This window comes from Triticum urartu, chromosome 2A, assembly GCF_056163025.1.
Source record: "Triticum urartu cultivar PI428250 chromosome 2A, HENAU_Tu73, whole genome shotgun sequence".
Lineage (NCBI taxonomy): Eukaryota > Viridiplantae > Streptophyta > Magnoliopsida > Poales > Poaceae > Triticum > Triticum urartu.
This window is the reverse complement of record NC_141874.1, coordinates 26,183,664-26,200,759: the sequence shown is the minus strand read 5'-3', so window position 1 is coordinate 26,200,759 and position 17,096 is coordinate 26,183,664. Positions and strand designations below refer to the sequence as shown.

The window sequence follows — 17,096 nt, the reverse complement described above, 5'->3', positions numbered from 1 at the left end:
GGCGAGTGGAGGGAGGATGGAGGAGGAGGCCGGTACCGAGTCCAGCGAGGAGGATGAGGCGACAGCGGCGCAGATCGGGGGAGAGGCGATGGGGGAGGGGCGACGGGGCGGGGGGTGAGGAGGAGACCGTGAGTGTGTGTGAGTGTGATCTGTGGATGAGGCTAGTGAGATCTGTAGTTAATTTAGCAGTAGCGATTATTGCCTGAATGCGCTGCTGCTACGTTACGTAGCAGTAGCGCTGTCTATTTTAATGCGCTGCTGCTATAACTGGCCTCGCGGTGGCGTCGTGGGAATTTTAGCAGTAGCACCGCTTGGAGTGCGCGCGCTACTGATAAACTTGTTTCAGCAGCGAGTTTCCACAGCCCGCGCTACTGCTACTTAGCAGCATCGCCTGATTTTATAGCGCGCTGATGGTAAGATTCTGTGTATAGGCTTTTCCCTAGTAGTGACATCTTCGACCATCACACCACAGTTCCAAGGTGGCGCCTTCAAGAAGATCAACGACGCCGGAGCACCGTCGCTTGGGCATTTTATCGAACACCTCATGTGCATAGCAGGTGAGCTAGAGCACCACAAAGCTCTCCCACGGCTGGCCAGAAAAACAAAGCACTCCACTGCTCTGCTCGCGGGCGAGGGGATATATATAGGCATCTCATTGGTCCCAGTTCATGACTGGAACCGGGACTAAAGGACCCCTTTGGTCCCGCAGTTACGAATCGGGACCAATGGTTGTGGGCCAGGAGCGAGGCCCATTGGTCCCGGTTTGTGTCTGGAACCAGGACCAAAGGGTCTAGACGAACCGGGACCAATGCCCCATGAGGCCCGGCCGACCCCCTGGCCTCACGAACTGGGACCTATGCCCCCATGGGTCCCGGTTCGTGACTGAACCAGGACTAATGGGATGGCCCGGCCTGGACCAAAGCCATTTTTTCTACTAGTAATTCACGGGAGGCAACATCAACCCGATGCATCATAATATGATGGTTCTTTCCTCGGGCACACATGTGATAGCATGGTCTTGCGTTGGTAGGCGATTGCCACAACTGGAGGGGGGGGGGTTCCTAGATCTTCATATCCGGTGACAATGACGAGTATGTTTTGCGGATTGATTCTGTCACCACAGATGAGGACATCAGGGCATGGGGATGGTGCATGACTCATGGAGTGTCCCGACTTGGTATTTTGACAGTGGCGGTGACATGATCTCTCGCTGATCTCTGTTGCATGTGCGACGATGAGCTTCGTTGTTCGGAACCTTCGGTAACGATTGTATATTGTTGAGACTCGAATATCTGCTTATGAGATCATGATCTTCACCTGCATGGTGTCTCACACCAACATTGTGTTACACATGTGCATGCTGGAATCACGGAAAGTGGTGATAACAACACATGATGACTTCAATTTGATGGTGTTTCTCAAGTAAAAGTCTTGAGCTCCAGTGTGAAATCCCAAGATTTGACCCTAATTAGTTATGCCTGTAAATGACGATGTTTTTGTGTCGTTACTTTGTTGAGGGCAGTGCTCAAATTTGCTTAGACTTGACCCTCAAGGTGAAAACCCAAGAATTGGCCTTTGGTGGTTGGATCTAGCGATGCCCATTGTAACTTTTTTTTTTTGCGAAAAACTCTCAATCTATTCATCTTCAATCATGACAGTACAACGAACACCAGAAATAAAAATTACATCCAGATCCGTAGACCACCTAACGACGACTACAAGCACTGAAGCAAGGCGAAGGCGCGCCACCATCATCACCCCTCCATCGTCAAGAGATGGTTGATGCGGACATGGGCATTGTTGTAGCTTGTTGATCATTGTTTTGATTGCTTCGAAGTCTTTTTTCTCTTTCTATACTCCACCTAGCATAGCTTCGGTCTTGTATGAATTTGCTTTTTGTCGGTTTGACTTTTGTGTGTGTGCTTCGATATTGGCTATGTGCGTCGTCCTATCTATGCAGAGGTAGTGTGTGTGCTTATATCCTCTTCACACTTTATTTTGAGTTAATAAAAACTACACTTTGTTTAGAACAATTAACTATCGACGGCAACAACAACAAGATATTATTTGTGTGGAAAAGAATAGCCACATAACCAATAGAAAAAGATTCAAACGAACACTTATATAGACCGAATGAGATTGTGACAATCCATCACAACACATTAGTATGTTCTTGATTTTGTAGTAATTAGTAGGTGGACTACGTATATGTATATTTTTAATATATTCCTGGTATTGACATAACAGATAATAATAGATGCTAAGTTTTAGCCTAAAAGAATGCAGAAGACAAGAAGTTCAAATAATTTATAAACTTGTAAATAAATAAGTCAACAAAGCTGGAATAGCTCAGATGGCTAGAGAGTGTGGCTGTTAACCACAATCTCGGAGGTTCGAGCCCTCCTTCTAGCGCATTATTTTTAGGCCCTTTTCCCCCTTTTTTGCTGTGTATCTTTTTTTACCTAACTCCGAGCAATAATTGCTCTTCTCTGATGGATCAGTTTTTTTTCCCTTTCGTTCTCAACGTTGCATGCTTGGGCATGATCAGGACTCTATTAGCTTAGTACCTAGTGTGTACATAGACAGAAATTGGTTTACCAAATGAGATTGCCACAATCCATAAAAATGCCAAACACAACTGCAATAGGTAACGTGGAGGAGCACCCATGTTGGACACACTTCTTTTATTCAAAATAGCCACGATCTACACCTGCATAATACCCATCCATGATGGGAGAAACCTCTCTGATCTTATGATCCGGTCGATAGACGTCATCATAAAAGGTTGTAGGTCCTTCGGCCTCTATCGTCACATGTAGTTTATTTTAAGAGGTTTGTTCACTCCCCTACAATCATCCAGTACAATTGTGAGAGAGTGTCTTCCTATAAAAGATTGCTTCTATGCCAACTAAGACTCGTTTGGATGTTTAGGTTTATTGTCGTCGAATGGTGTGGTATGGCGTGTCCATTGCCTACGAGGACGAGGTTACGTGCGTGTATCATAGGGGTGAGCATATGTGTGTTGTAAGCGTCTACGTATGTGATGTGTTTTAAAGAAACTGTTTTCTACCCACATAATAGGTACACTAGTAAAAAAAACAAGTCAAACAAACACAAATATATACAAAAGCAAGTTGAAAAAACAAGATTTAATTCGGAAATAACCACTAGCATAGTACAAAAAAAATATTTTTTTCGTCATAGGGAGAGACTTCTACAAGCGTACGTATGCTCATGAGGTTCAATAACTGAGATAAAAATTAATATTTTGGCGACTTCGATTTCTTCTTGGACCCAACGACCCGGCGGTACGCCTTGTTGACGATGGTCTCGACCTCGTCCTGCCGCTTCTCGATGCGGAGCTTCATGCGGGAGCGCCTGACGCCGAACCGCAGCTTGCTCGCCAGGTTCTTCTTGTCGTCCTGATGCGACATGATGAGCGCCTGGAGGCACAGGTGCTGGTGCTCGATGTCGTCCAGCGCGAGCTCGGCCGCCTGGAACGCCTCGTCGAGGTCGTCCACCAGCTGCTTCACGTCCATCTTGATCATGGTGCGGGCCGCCTCCATCGTCAGCTTCTTTGCCAGCTTCTTCCCGAGCGTCGTCAGCTTCTCCGACGCGCCCGCGCTGAGGAAGGGCCGGTCAGCCAGCCTGGTGATCACGGCGAAGATGTTGGGCCGTGTGGGTGCCGGTGGCAGTACTGGTGCTGCGGCAACAACGATCTCCTTGCCGGTGCTTTTGTTGTCATCGGTGGCGATGTTCGCTGCCAGATTCTTCTTCATCTCCGCCATGCTCTCTCCCGCCGTGATCGCCAGGGCCGTCATCTTCGCCTTGCCCACTGCCGCGGCGGTGGTCACCATGGCCGACGACATGTCCGCCGGCACCACCAGAGATTTCCCCAGCGCTCAAGCGGATGATGTTGAAGTAAACATCTTGTTCTTCTCTGCGGATGTAGTAGCACGTACAAACTAACGATCTTCTCAAAAAAAAAAACTCACGAGTCACGACGTGCTAGGTGTGCGTATATATAGCATGGACCTCTGTATGTTGAGTTGGACCTGGTGTGCGCCTCGCTAGGATTCCGATCCGACTATAACAAGTTACCAACACGGGTCGTCATCTCTTTTATTTATTTTTAGAACAACACGGGTCGTCTCTTGTCCGATCAAATCGGATTACACCACCTCTTTCGTGTCTCCGGCCCGTATTACTACTCAGTAGCGGGCCCAAACATACAAAAAGCCCATCATCGGCTCGGCTGCAAATCCCACAATGGGGACCGGTCCAATGGCCGGGATGGGCCGGGCCAGCTGCTTCCTTGCGTTTGCTTGCTCGCCGAGTTCTTAAAAAAAAAACAGACTCGCCGAGGCATTGCCGCCCAATCCGCCGCTCCGGGCACCTCCACCGTCGGCCGTCGCTCCGCCGGGCGCCTTTAACCATGGTGCCTCGGCCAGCGCCACGCCATTTTGCTTCCTCGCGAGCTTTCGGCCCCCTTCCGTCTCTCGCGCGACGGGGTTCAGACCCCAGATCGGATCTCACCCGCCCGTACCTCGCCGCCGGGCGCCTCCACAAGGTGCGTGCTCACCTCCTACTCTCGCGATCCCATTGGGTGCTCTGCTCTGATTGCCGCGCAACTACACCCAACTACGTACTTGTCTAGTTCAGTCTGAGTAGACCGGTTGGTGCTATGCTATGGTTTCAGAATGACGAACTGTATACGTAATACAGATAGGCGCATGCTGATGCAAACCGGCAGAAATAAATATCACAGCTCACGCCTGCTTAGTGCTCGACACAATAATACCTTGGCTAATTATCACTACACAGACGCAGTTCTCACGTGTCAAAGCACTACTGAATATTACCCACTGCCTCTTGCAATGTCTCTCACCACCTGACCAGCACGTGTGCAAGGCTCAGTTCACACCTCCGTGTAGAAATACCATCATGTACGTTTTATGTTAGCAATCTAACTTTTCAATTACCTAAATGGCCCTAGCTAACCAATCAAAAGTTTTCAATGATAAGCGGCCGCCTCCTCTGATTTTTGGTAAACATTTGCAGAAGGGTTACTGCTTGTTCTTTTCGCATATCAATGAAACTTATCCGACACCATGTCATTCTAATACACAGTGCACCGATATGCAACAGTAGGGCAGTAGATAAATAGACCATATGAATGTAATGGGTATTGCATAAGTTACATGTCATTAAGCATTTATTCCCCAGAAGAAGAGCTGCCTAAAAGAAATTGAACTGTGAAGTTCTGAACCTCAGTAGCCCCGGGGGATGGGCAAAAAGTTCAGATGCTTCCCACTGTGGCATAGCATTCAGTGGCAAATAAGGATTGTTTTCTCTTAAACATGTGTCCAGCAAGGAGCTGAAGTTTTAAACATCATAACATGTGTAAAAATACATAATAACTATCTCAAGCAGTAGCCTGGCACCACTAAACATAAATACTGTAAAACCAAGATGGATGGCAGCATAGAAATCATTCCTATGCCTTATTACAAACCAGTTCTTGTTTGAATAAGCAGAAATAATAGCAGCAAGATGAGCGACACTCGTCCCACAAATCTCCATTGTACAACAGAGATGCATAATAGCCGCCTCACCGATGACAATGACTGCAAACCCTAGCCACCAAACAAAGGCTCATGCCACTCTGCCGGGTCTGCAACAGAACGAAATCTCATCAGCTAAAAAAGTTAGAATTTAGTGCAGGTGATCGAGCACACACTAAATGGCATGAAAGTGCGAACATAATATATTGGCAAGCTGAGGATGGGTCAATTACTGTTTTGTCCTGTAGTAGGATATTGGGATATGCTCTGGTCTTTCCGCTTTAAGATTCCTTACGAAAGCAGGATGCATGTCATAAAACCGTGTCTCTTTGAGGGATTTCAGATGTCCCAGCCCATGGATCTCCCGCAGTTCGGCCAGGTTTCTGATCACAAGTTCTTCAAGGCGGACCAAAGCTCCCTCCTGTATGAATATTTGATTGACATGTGGCAAATCCTGCAAGGTAACAATCTTCACATTGGGGAACCAATCTTGACGGAAGTTTAGCTCCTGTCCAGTATACGCCATTTCAAGAACTATTTCGGTCAAATTTGACAATTCAGAGAGGTGTTGCAATGGGTCCTCCGACAGCTGGGACCAAACTAAAACTACTCTGTGAAGTGCATCTCCATTAATTGAGAAAAATGGAGATTTCAAAGTTCCTTCAGAAAATCGCCCTGTAAAATTGAGTTTTCTAAGGCGGTCTGACAATGTTAATGTCTCAAGCTGGAGCACCTCGTCTTCATTGATGGCTCTTATTTGTAATAGTGAGAGCTGGTGCATCTTGGATAAAGAGTTACACAGTTGTGCACACTGGATGCTCCTTACCTCGCTTATGCAAAGGGTCCTCAGCTGAGATAAATTTCCAAGTTTTGCAATGAAAATATCACTAGCTCGAACTGAATCCAGAGTTTGCAATTCCTTTAAACTCCACAATCCATCAAACAGCTCCATGGACTCATAATTTCTAAAAGTCGGGGCAAAGTTATACATCCATTGATAAATAAGAATGTGCCGCAATCTCTTCAGCTTTTCAGCTCCTCGAGGAAGATACAAGCAGTCTGTATGTTTAAGACTCAGTGTTTCTAAGTTGTGAAGCTTCACAACAGATTTTGGGAGTATCTTCACATTGGTGTCGTCGAGGCCCAAATATCTAAGGTTGAATAGCTCTCCGACAGAATTTGGAATAATCTCAATAGGTAATCCTGATAATTCCAACACAGCAAGGTACTTAGATTCTGAAGGAAACAATGAAGATGAAGCCTTGCTGGAGCTAAATGCTATGAAGGTACGAAGCCTGCATTGACCTATGTTTGGTTGAGTGTCATTTTTGCATTGGAGCACTGACAAGCGGCGGGAATCCAACTCCACCTGCATCACCCCATGACCATCATCATAAGTTGTACCAAAACTCTCTCTCTTGGATTGGAAAATGGCTAATTCGCGCACAAGATCATGCATTCGAACACGCTTGATCCTGTTAAAACTGTTCCTCTCTACCACATGAAGCATGCTTCGCTGCACGAGCTCTGTAAGGTAACCTTCAGCAATATCTTCTAAACTGCACGTTCCTTTTTGTTCAATAAACCCTTCAGCAACCCACAGTCTGATCAATCTTTTTCTATGGATCAAATGGTCTTCTGGGAACATGGCACAATACAAGAAACAACTCTTCAAATAGTCGGGCAAGTATTTGTAGCTTAGATTCAGAATCTTCTCCACACGACTTAGATTCCTATTGTTGTGTAGCTCCCATTTAAGCTGACCAAGAAATAGACTCCACTCTGTAACATTCTTCGCTTTAAGAGACAATATGCTCCCTATGGCCACAAGAGCTAGCGGTAAACCACCACACTTCTTCACTATGGATTTACCACACTTTTGTAGAGCTAAGGGGCAGTTGTGATTTTCAATTCTCGGAAATGCCTTCCTGCAGAATAGAAGCCATGCATCCTTCTCCTCAAGAGGCTCAACTTTAATCTTGTAGGCATCATCAGCTTCTGAAGCTACTTCATCAAATCGTGTTGTAATTATTATTCTGCTTCCCATCTTTGTTTCGACAAGAACCTCTTTAATTTTTCGGAAATCTTCAGCTGTCCAGACATCATCTAATATGATCAAGTATCGCTTTATCTGCAGGATTTCCTTCAATTCATCTTGTAGCTCTGCACAGGTCATCTTCTCAGCATCAAGTTCTTTCTTATCTTTAGAATAGATTTCTTTCAGCATTCTTCTCCAAATATCATCTAGTTTATAGGACTGGGAGACGGAAACCCATGCATGGCATTCAAAGTTGGATCCTTCATTTCTAAACACATTACTGACAAGAGTGCTTTTCCCAATACCACCCATACCCCACAAGGCAATAATTTTCAGAGGTAGACATTCTTCCAAATTCAGTGACTCCATCAAGATTTCTCTATTTTTATCAAATCCTACAACTTCATCATCAGAGATTGAGTAATCATGTCCAGGAAGATAGAGTTGCTGTTGGCTGTCATAATTTGTTGCAGAAACATCACCCACACCAGCTATTGGTTCAGTCCAGTCTTTGTTCTGTTTAAGACGTGTAAGCGCTTGGTTTATTCTCTTAAGAGCAGTAGCAATTTCACCTAGTGTAAACAGATACTGGGGTTTCTTCAGGATTTTCTTCACAGAAATCCACAATGACCCTTTCTGATGGTGTTTGCCAACAACATACATAAATTGATCCACAATGTCTTCCATATCATACGCCAATCTTCGGACTTGCCCTATCCATGTTTCAGTGACTCCATCTGTCGAAGCTTTCTTTCCAATCTCCTTGAGAAATGCTCGAATAAGCTCTAGGTCATTCCTTATCAGTGTCATGTTCTCTGAGAAATTGACCACCCTCGCCATCTTCCTTTCTCTTCTTTCCTTGTTCGTGTCGCGTCTTGCCCGTCTCTTACTCTCCTACCCCTGCTCTAACGCCATCCTAGGCTCACGCCAACTCGCATCTCTGCCACTGCCTCCCGTCCTCCCCGGACGTCCTTGCCACCCCGGACATAGTCGCTGCCCCAGACGCCACGCTGGTACGTCTCTGTTCAACATACACATCGCCCGCCATGTGTTTGTGGAAATGTCGGAGCTGTTTTTTTATGTTGTTTTACACATTTGTAGGCAAATTGCGGGTTCATCGAAGGAGATTGATGAGTTCATTTTCAAGGAATTCATCAGTTCACCGGATTCAGACATTGATAACGATGAAGACGAAGATTTCATGGTGAGGATGAGCATCCTTGAAGAAATGGAGAAGAGGAACATGTAATCAACTTCAAGGGTTTGATGTTGGGCAAGATAGTTGTTGCTCGGGATAGGATATGGGGCCAAAAGAGACTATACACCGACTAGTTTCAGCCTAACCCGGTATTTCATGATGGGTTTATTTCGCCGCTTCCGGATGAGCAGGCTTCTGTTCTTGCGCGTAGTGGATGGTGTGAAGGCATAGGATCAGTACTTCACACTGAGCAAGGATTGTTATTGACAACTGTTGTTCTCTGCTCACCATTAATGCATGGCTTCTTTGAAGATGCTTGCATATGATTCGGTTAGAGATGTCGTTTATGAGATTGGGATGGAAGAGAGCGCCACAATGGTGAGATATGTCTATGCCGCGTTGAAGATGTTCGGACCGGAACTTGAGAGAACCAAATGCCAAGGGCATAGAAACTCTTGGCAACTGGAGCAACAAGAGGTTTTAGAGGCATGCTTGGTTCAGTCGGTTGCATGCATTTGCAATGGAAGAAACTGCCTGATACGTTTCTGCAGGCAATACAATGGTCACACCAAAGAGACCATCATCGTACTTGAAGCAGTGGCATCACAAGAATGCTGGATTTTGGTATACTTTAAATTTCTTTGGCATGTCAGATTCTCACAACGACATTAACGTGCTTTAATATCTTCAACGATCTTCTTCAAGAGACTTTGTGGTGAGAATGCTCTGGTGTGCAACTACACTGTAGATAGGCACGACTACCCCATGGAATACTATCGTGTTGATGTTATCTATACTAAGTTGGTGGTGTTTTCATCCTCGGCTTGCAACTGAAGTAGTGGTGTGCTTGTAGTCAAGCCCTTTGTCATTTTGTCCACCCCCTAAGCTAGCTGACAATGTCCTTCAACTGGCTTGAGAGATCGTCCAACGGTGATGGTGGTCTGGATTTGCACTTTGATAGTTGGTATGGCATTTCTTCTTCGTAGCCCACACCTCGATTCATCAAACTAAGAGATGTGATTTACAACACTAGAATCGTACAACGGGTTTCATGGGTTTTGGATAAAATAATTCGGAGCAGTGCTATGGCAAAGCCAAATGGGCTGTTGCCCACCCACAATTTAGAATTTATACATTGCTATTTTTACTCCTAGGCCTTGGAACATCAGCCCATAGGCTATTTCCTTCTGTTTGGCCCGCCTAGCCTGCCCAACAATGGGCGTCAAGCTCCGGCACTGAGCGAGAGAGGAAGGAAGGAATTCCTGAGAGGGAGCAACTAGTAAGGAGCGCTCCTTCGAAAGCCTGGCAATGATCAGCGCCACTTGACGCGCTCTCAGACGTTCGACACATGTCGCGCTCTGGGCGCTTCTTTCGGATTTTTTTTTATTTTTCCGCACACGTTTTCGGCTTTTTAAACGGATTTTTTTTCACGTTTTGGTTTTCCGCCGGTCTTCCTTAGGTTTCAGATAAAAAATTGCACGGAATTTTCCTTTCGCGAGAGTCACGGTTTTGCTAGCTTTCGCGAGAGTCATGGCCATGTCTCTCGGAAACGAAAAAAAACCGTTTTCTGTTTTTTTTTCTTCCGCGAGAGGCATGGCCGTGCCTCTCGGTAGCGGAAAAAACGTGCTTTCTATTTCTTTTCCTTCCGAGAGAGGCACGGTTTTGCATCCGCGAGAGGCACTGTTGTGCTTTCGCGAGAGGCATGGCTGTGCCTCTCGGAAACGAAAAAAAACATGTTTTCTATTTTTTTTTCTTTCAGCAGGGCATGGTTTTGCTTCCGTGAGAGGCATGGCTGTGCTTTCGGGAGAAGCATGGCCATGCCTCCTTGGAAACGAAAAAAACGAGTTTTCTCTTCTTTTTTCCTTCCGCAAGAGGCACGGTTTTGCTTTCGTGAGAGGCACGGGCATGCCTCTTTCGAAAAGAAAAAAAATCCGTGCTCCCGGTTCAGTTTTTTCATCCGGTTTTTTCGTGAAAAAAAGTTTGTCAAAACCTATCAACATGAGATCTAATTTTGAAGTCTCGACGCGAAATCCAACGGTGAAAGCGGTTCAAGATTTGGACGCACGGTTTAAGAGATAAAACGTTTTGAATAAACGGATCTATGAAAAAAGGAAAAACTCTCAGGTTGCGACAAGTGGCACACATGCAGCGCGCCATTTGCTGCAACCTAGGAAGATCGGAGTGATCCTTGCAATGAATACGCCTCAATTATTGATTTCGTGAGAAGATGCATTAATAATTTTCTATTCATGGTTCTCTATAAAAGCAGGCCCCTTTATCCACCTGCAGGCGTGAAGAGACTTGGTCACGGTTAGCTAACATAATGGATTCTTCAAACTTTGATTGGCCAAACTCCTAGTATCTTAGAGCATCTCCACTCACCCCCCCCCCCCCCCCCACAACATGCATGCCTCCCAGGGCGTTTTTTTCATCCGGCACCGAAAAATCGGCCCAGTCGCGTCCTAGGATCTTGTTTATCGTTGGTTTGGACCGAAATAATAGCCGGCGAATCCGAGCCGAACCCTAGCCCCCAGGGGCCGCCTAGGGGCGCCGGCCGAAGCAAAAAGGTGCGTGGGTTCGCTCTGTCGGCGAGAGACGACCCTTTTTCCCGCTGATCCCCCACTTTTCCCCTCCATTTCCCTCCATTCCCCCTTCTGCCCCTCTTATCCCGCCATTCTCCTCCCTCTCCTCGCCATCCGGCCGCCATCCCGCCATGCCGCCGAAGAAGTATTCGGCACCTCACGCCGCTGCCATTACCGATGCCACCTAGCCGAAGCAGAGGAAGCCGAGGGCGCTGCCGGCAAAACCATCGAGCATGTCGAACGCCGACCGGAAGGCGGAGGTTCAGCGCTGGGAGACTGTCACCACCGACTGACGGAACAGGCTCAACGCCAAGAGGGCCCGGGACACGGCGGAGCAGGCAGAGGCGTCTCGCGCTGGGATGATGAATCCACCCGGCACTACTAGGAAAAGGCCTACTAGTGGCGCACCAGTTTTGCCTACTAATGGCGCACTACTGGTGCGCCACTAGTACCACGCCACTAGTGCGTCATTAGTATAGGCCACTGGTGCGCCATTAGTATAGGCCACGGTGCGCCATTAGTAGTTTTGAATTTTGAAGGCGGGAAAATAGTAGTGGCGCACCGTCTAACCCCCACCGTGCGCCATTGCTATTTTTGAATTTTGAATTTGGATCTGGATCGTGATTTTTTTTGCCCATTTTTTGCTCGTTTTTTGGCACGATATTATTTCAAATTTTGTTCCTGTTTTTGGATCTTGTACATTCTTTTGCCGTGTTCTTTTGCCGGAGAGGAGTTCACCGGAGAGGAGGAGGAGGAGGTCACCGGAGAGGAGGAGGTCGCCAGAGAGGAGTTCACCGGAGCATCGGAGAGGAGGAAGGAGAAACCATGAGGGGATGGGAGGAGAAGAGGGAGGAGGAGCTCACCGGAGAGGAGGGAGGAGGAGCTCACCGGAGAGGAGGGAGGAGAAACCGTGAGGGGAGGGGAGGGGAGGAGAGGAAGGAGGAGGAGGTCGCCGGAGAGGAGGAGGGTAGTATGGTGGAGGAGAGAAGGGAAGATGCAGTGGAGGAGAGGAGGAGATGGAGTGGAGGAGAAGAATGAAGAGGTAAGGAGGAGAGGACAACGCCCAGCCATATATACGGCATAGTAATGACGCACCTGGGGCAGGTGCGCCATTAATAACTTTTTTTAATTTTTTATTTATTTTGAATTTTGAAGGCGGGAAGATACTAATGGCGCACCCTGGGCAGGTGCGCCATTAGTAATTTTTTTTGTATTTTTTTGACTTATTTTGAATTTTGAAGGCGGGAAGATAGTAATGGCGCACCATGGGCAGGTGCGCCATTAGTAAGTTTGAATTTTTTTGAATTTTTTTGCCTCTCCAGATCTTAAAAGCCCTGCATCTTTTTTTCTGCTAGGTTTTTGAGTATTTTGAAAATGTTTAACGATGTTTCCCGGTTAAATTCGGATGTAACTTTTCAAGTAGATGATTTTTCATATAAGAAACTTTTTCATCCGAGTTCGTACGCAAAAGTTATGCCCATTTTACAAATTCTCGAGAGATTTCGCAAATAAAGTCGAAATTCATATTTGTAAATTTTCACGACAACTAGACCACATATCACATGGGAAACTTATTTTCTTTTATTTTTTTGACATTTCCATCTTTTTTATTTTTTTTAATACTGAAAAGGCGGTCCAGGGGGGTGGGGGGTGCATTCGGTGGAAGTGGTGGCCAAGTTACTAATGGCGCACCGTGGGATGGTGCGCCATTACTAGTTCAACTAGTAATGACGCACCACTCCCACGGTACGGCATTAGTAGTCTAAGAAATAAAAATAAAAAAAATTGAATTTTTTTTGAAACATAATTACTAATGCGCATCGTGGGAGTGGTGCGTCATTACTAGTTGAACTAGTAATGGCGCACCATCCCACGGTGCGCCATTAGTAGTTTTGAAAAAATTAAAAAAAAGTTACTAATGGCGCACCGTGGATGTGATGCGCCATTAGTATTTGCACACTAATGGCACACTAACACATGGTGCGCCATTAGTATTTAGTAATGGCGCACCACATGTACAGTGCGTCATTACTGTCCATATTGGCTATAACTGTTTTTGTAGTAGTGCGACGGCCACGGCCCGCAAGCTGCATGGAGCCAGTAGAGCGTCGAGTCGCCGGCCAGCTTCTCGCCGTCGCCGCAGCCCTGGGGGTGCGCACCCTCGCCGGGCTACGCCGACGGTGACGCGCACGGCGGATTCACCCCCAACATCACCTTTCCGCATGGCCAGCGCGCCTCACCCTCCGGTCTGAACCCCGACCAGCACACGCCCTCACCTGCATTCGCCGGTGTCCAGTAGCCCCTACACCTACTCGCCGCCGGCTTACACCGCCTCCCCGACACCGCCGCTGCGCCATGACGCCCTGCACTTCTCGCAAGCCTCGTCGTCGCATTTCGGCAACCCCGACGCGAGGGAAGCTGACATTGACGAGATCATCACGAGTAGCTCAGCCGCCGCCGCCTCCCCTAGGTTCCAGGCACAAGACGATAGAAAGGACCTCGCCGGCGACATGGACAACAGGCTCGACTACGGTGAGGAGGAGGAGGAGGAGCCGGCGCCTGCTCCGGCTAGTAAAGGGAAAAGGAAGAAGCGGGGCCCAGGACCGGCGAGCCGCGCGTCAAGTGGACGTCCAAAGAAGACGAGTGCCTCGCCGAAGCATGGAAGACCGCCTGCCTCAACCCGATCACCGACACGAACCAGAACGCCGACATGTATTGGGAGCGCATCAAGTCAGAGTTCGATGAGCGCAATTTGGTCGACACCTACTTCGCCACCATCCACATGCAGCGCGGCTCGAAGGCCGTGACGAACCATTGGGCGCTCATCCAAATGGTCTGCAACAAATGGCATGGGATTGTCGAGGAGATCGCGGCTCGCCCGGAAAGCGGCGCCAATGTCGAGGGTCGGGTGTGCACAGACGCAGGCTCCCACTTCTTTTCGCCGTGTGCGTTGCCGACACTTGTTCTTCGGCGTAGATGGTTCGGATGTTTGCCATGTACCGCCAGGACAGCAACACCGACCAAGAGTTCAAGTAGCTTCTCGTGTTCCCCTGGATCAAGAAGTGGGGAAGTGGGCGGATGTCCGACGCACCCTCGCCAAGGCCAAGTAGACGTACAAGCCATACGCGCCCACGCCGGGGGCGGCGGATGGGCGCCCTGACGGCAACAAACGAGCCAGAACGGCGAAGAACGTCGCACCGGCTACTGAATGGCTGCATGCGTCCTTCGAGCAGTGCATCATCGACGCAAAGAACCACGCCGCCCAGAGGGAAGAAAAGTCCGAGGCGCGGTGGTCGGTGTTGATGATGAACAGCGCCGTCAAGCTCGACCTACTCCGGACCAACGTCACCGCGAAGAAGAGGAACACCGACCTGGCATTCCTGATGGGGGCGGACATGTCGACGATGGACGAGCAGGTCAAGGCGTGGTACCTGGCGGAGCGCGGCCTCATCTTGAACCAGATGTCGTCGACGACCGCGCCAACTCCCACGCCGACCCCAACGCCGCCGCCAAGCGCGAGCGATGATGCCTCCACGACACCCAGCACAGAAGCCGCACCGACGCCAACCAGCCCGCACACACCGACTCTCGCCAGTCCGACACCGGAGGACAATGCCGCCGTTTGATGCATTGCCTACGCGTCCTTCCTTTTGAACGTCGAACTTTCGAGTATGATTGATCGCTGAACTGTGGCATGATAATCACCGAACTATGTGGCAGTCGTTGATCGCCGAGCTTGTGGCGTTTTTTGGATAGCGGGAAATGTCAAGTTTGAATTTATACGCGTCTTGGGGCCGAAACCTAAGAGTGTGGCTGGGAACTACATCGCCCCAGGGCCAAAAAAGCGCTGGCCGGTGCGCTCGGGGGGGCGAACGAGTGGAGATGCTATTATCTTCTTCTGTCGCTTGCTACCTTGTCTAGGCTAGGCCTTATCTTCAAACTGTGCTGAAGAAAGGGTATTGACGGTGGCGCTCCTTTGGCTTGAGCCAGTACTTATAGTCAACGAGAGGTGGTTCACGGATCTGATTGTAGTTTTTGTTATATCTGGTGTTTTCTGCACTAACATAGTTGATTATGAATAGATCAAAAATTTCTCTTGCTAAGAAAAAAAAGAGACAAATAGCAAATACCCTCCTAGAGCACATCCCCTTCTCCACCCGTTTTTTCTTTTTGACGAAAAGACCTTCTCCACTCTTTGGTTGTCTAGAATACCACCCTGCCGCGAGAGGCCGATTCATCGCCTGCGAGGACCAAGCGTCACCGCCACATGGCCTTATGGGACACACACAAGACAACCATATTCTCTAGCTGCATGTAGTTCAATAGACGAAACTAGGCTTTCTCAAATTTCCGTTACACCCGTGTGCAGATGCAGCATAATCCGAAATAGGAACATGAACAAATCAGAAATAGGAGTACATAACACAACCAAAAAAAAGGGGGGGGTACAACAAGTATGGTGAAACAATACCGTTTTATTTCATCCATGCGAGCCTTTAACAGGGACAAATTCAGCTTTAGATTCCATCTCAACGAACTACGCAGAGCTCAAATTCATCATAACGACATCACCAATGGCTGGGCTGGCTGCAGATAATAGTTCTCAGATATTGAAAGAAGAGCAAGAAGGAGGAGAAGAAGAGGAAGAGTAGGAGAGACCTGCACATGTACTAGTCTGGTCGAGTTGCCTTCATGATGGCCATGCAGGTTTGTGCTCTCTCTGCAGTTTCTTCCTTTCAGAGCCAAAGGTATAGCGTGAGAGGTATGTCTCCAATCGAGCTCTGCTGTAGCAACTAGCAGTACGCGCAAAACTAGAGCAGGGAGACTCTCCCGCAGGATGATAGTCTTATCACCAACCAACAACTCCAAAGTTGCTCCATCAGAAAAGCACTCAAAGCTGCCGTGTACGTACTAAAGCTTTAATATACTATAGTTTACTCCATGATTAGGGATAAACAATTACCCCAGCAACTCCCAACAAGCTAACCTCCGCACTCAAAGTGTGACAAAATTAAAGGGCACTGTGGTTGGTGCTGTCCTAGTCTACCTCCATGTCCAACAACTACATCTTTCTGCTTTTGCAGGATCACAACCAGAACCACTTTCACAGATACATTCACCAGTCTGTCATCAATTATTCTCAGATAAACTAGCAAAACTTTCCAAGGTAAACAAAATTACAGGGATTCACGCGCATGCATGTCAAATTAACTTAGACAAGTACTACTGAATATTACCTCTCCTGAAATGTTTCTCACCACCTGATCGAATAGAAGGATAGCTCTTCTATGATCTATCATGTATGCAAGTACAATACGCTCCTGTGTAGCAAGCTCAGCATGCAAGTTGTATATTAGTATTCAAAATACCTAAACACTACTAGAATCTGGTTTTGACCCAAGTTCCGACACTTCACTGAGTTCATTCTATTGGGAACTCGGCAAACTTCTGTCTGCCGAGTTTAATCCAAAATTGGACTCGGGAGTGATAAGCAACTCGGTATAGCTATGCCTTTGCTAGGTTCCAATGAAAAACAACTAGGCGAACTTAATAAACTTGGCTGAATCTCATGTTCACGGAGTTTCTGCAGAAATACACTCGGCAAAGCCTGACAAGTGGGCCCTGCTGTACAACAGTCGACGGAGCCGTGACGGCGGCCTTTGTTTGCCGAGTTTTGGTTAACGGAGACTCGGTAAACATTTTATTTTTTATTT

General features: G+C 47.6%; 1 protein-coding gene across 3 annotated transcripts; it reads right to left on the bottom strand.

Annotated features, from left to right (window-relative positions):
* Nucleotides 1-5,331: 5,331 nt before the first annotated feature.
* On the bottom strand, nucleotides 5,332-16,247 carry LOC125535234 (disease resistance protein RPM1-like). Of its 3 annotated transcripts, none has more exons than XR_015615571.1 (3): nucleotides 16,042-16,247; nucleotides 15,854-15,965; nucleotides 5,332-5,674 (listed from the first exon to the last, which is right to left on the bottom strand). XR_015615571.1 is itself a non-coding variant. In XM_087542851.1 (2 exons), the coding sequence occupies exons 1-2, from the start codon at nucleotides 8,440-8,442 to the stop codon at nucleotides 5,656-5,658; spliced, it is 2,664 nt and encodes an 887-aa protein (XP_087398977.1). In that variant the 5' UTR covers nucleotides 8,443-10,283; the 3' UTR covers nucleotides 5,332-5,655. The 3 variants fall into 3 exon arrangements, 1 of the variants encoding a protein (XP_087398977.1); XR_015615570.1 differs by having other exon boundaries at nucleotides 15,854-15,969; nucleotides 16,042-16,237; XM_087542851.1 differs by lacking the exons at nucleotides 15,854-15,965; nucleotides 16,042-16,247 and adding an exon at nucleotides 5,798-10,283.
* Between the last annotated feature and the right edge of the window lie 849 nt (nucleotides 16,248-17,096).

Coding starts and splice junctions, on each gene's coding strand:
- LOC125535234 (XM_087542851.1), bottom strand. CDS start 8,442: ATGGCGAGGGTGGTCAATTTCTCAGAGAACATGACACTGATAAGGAAT.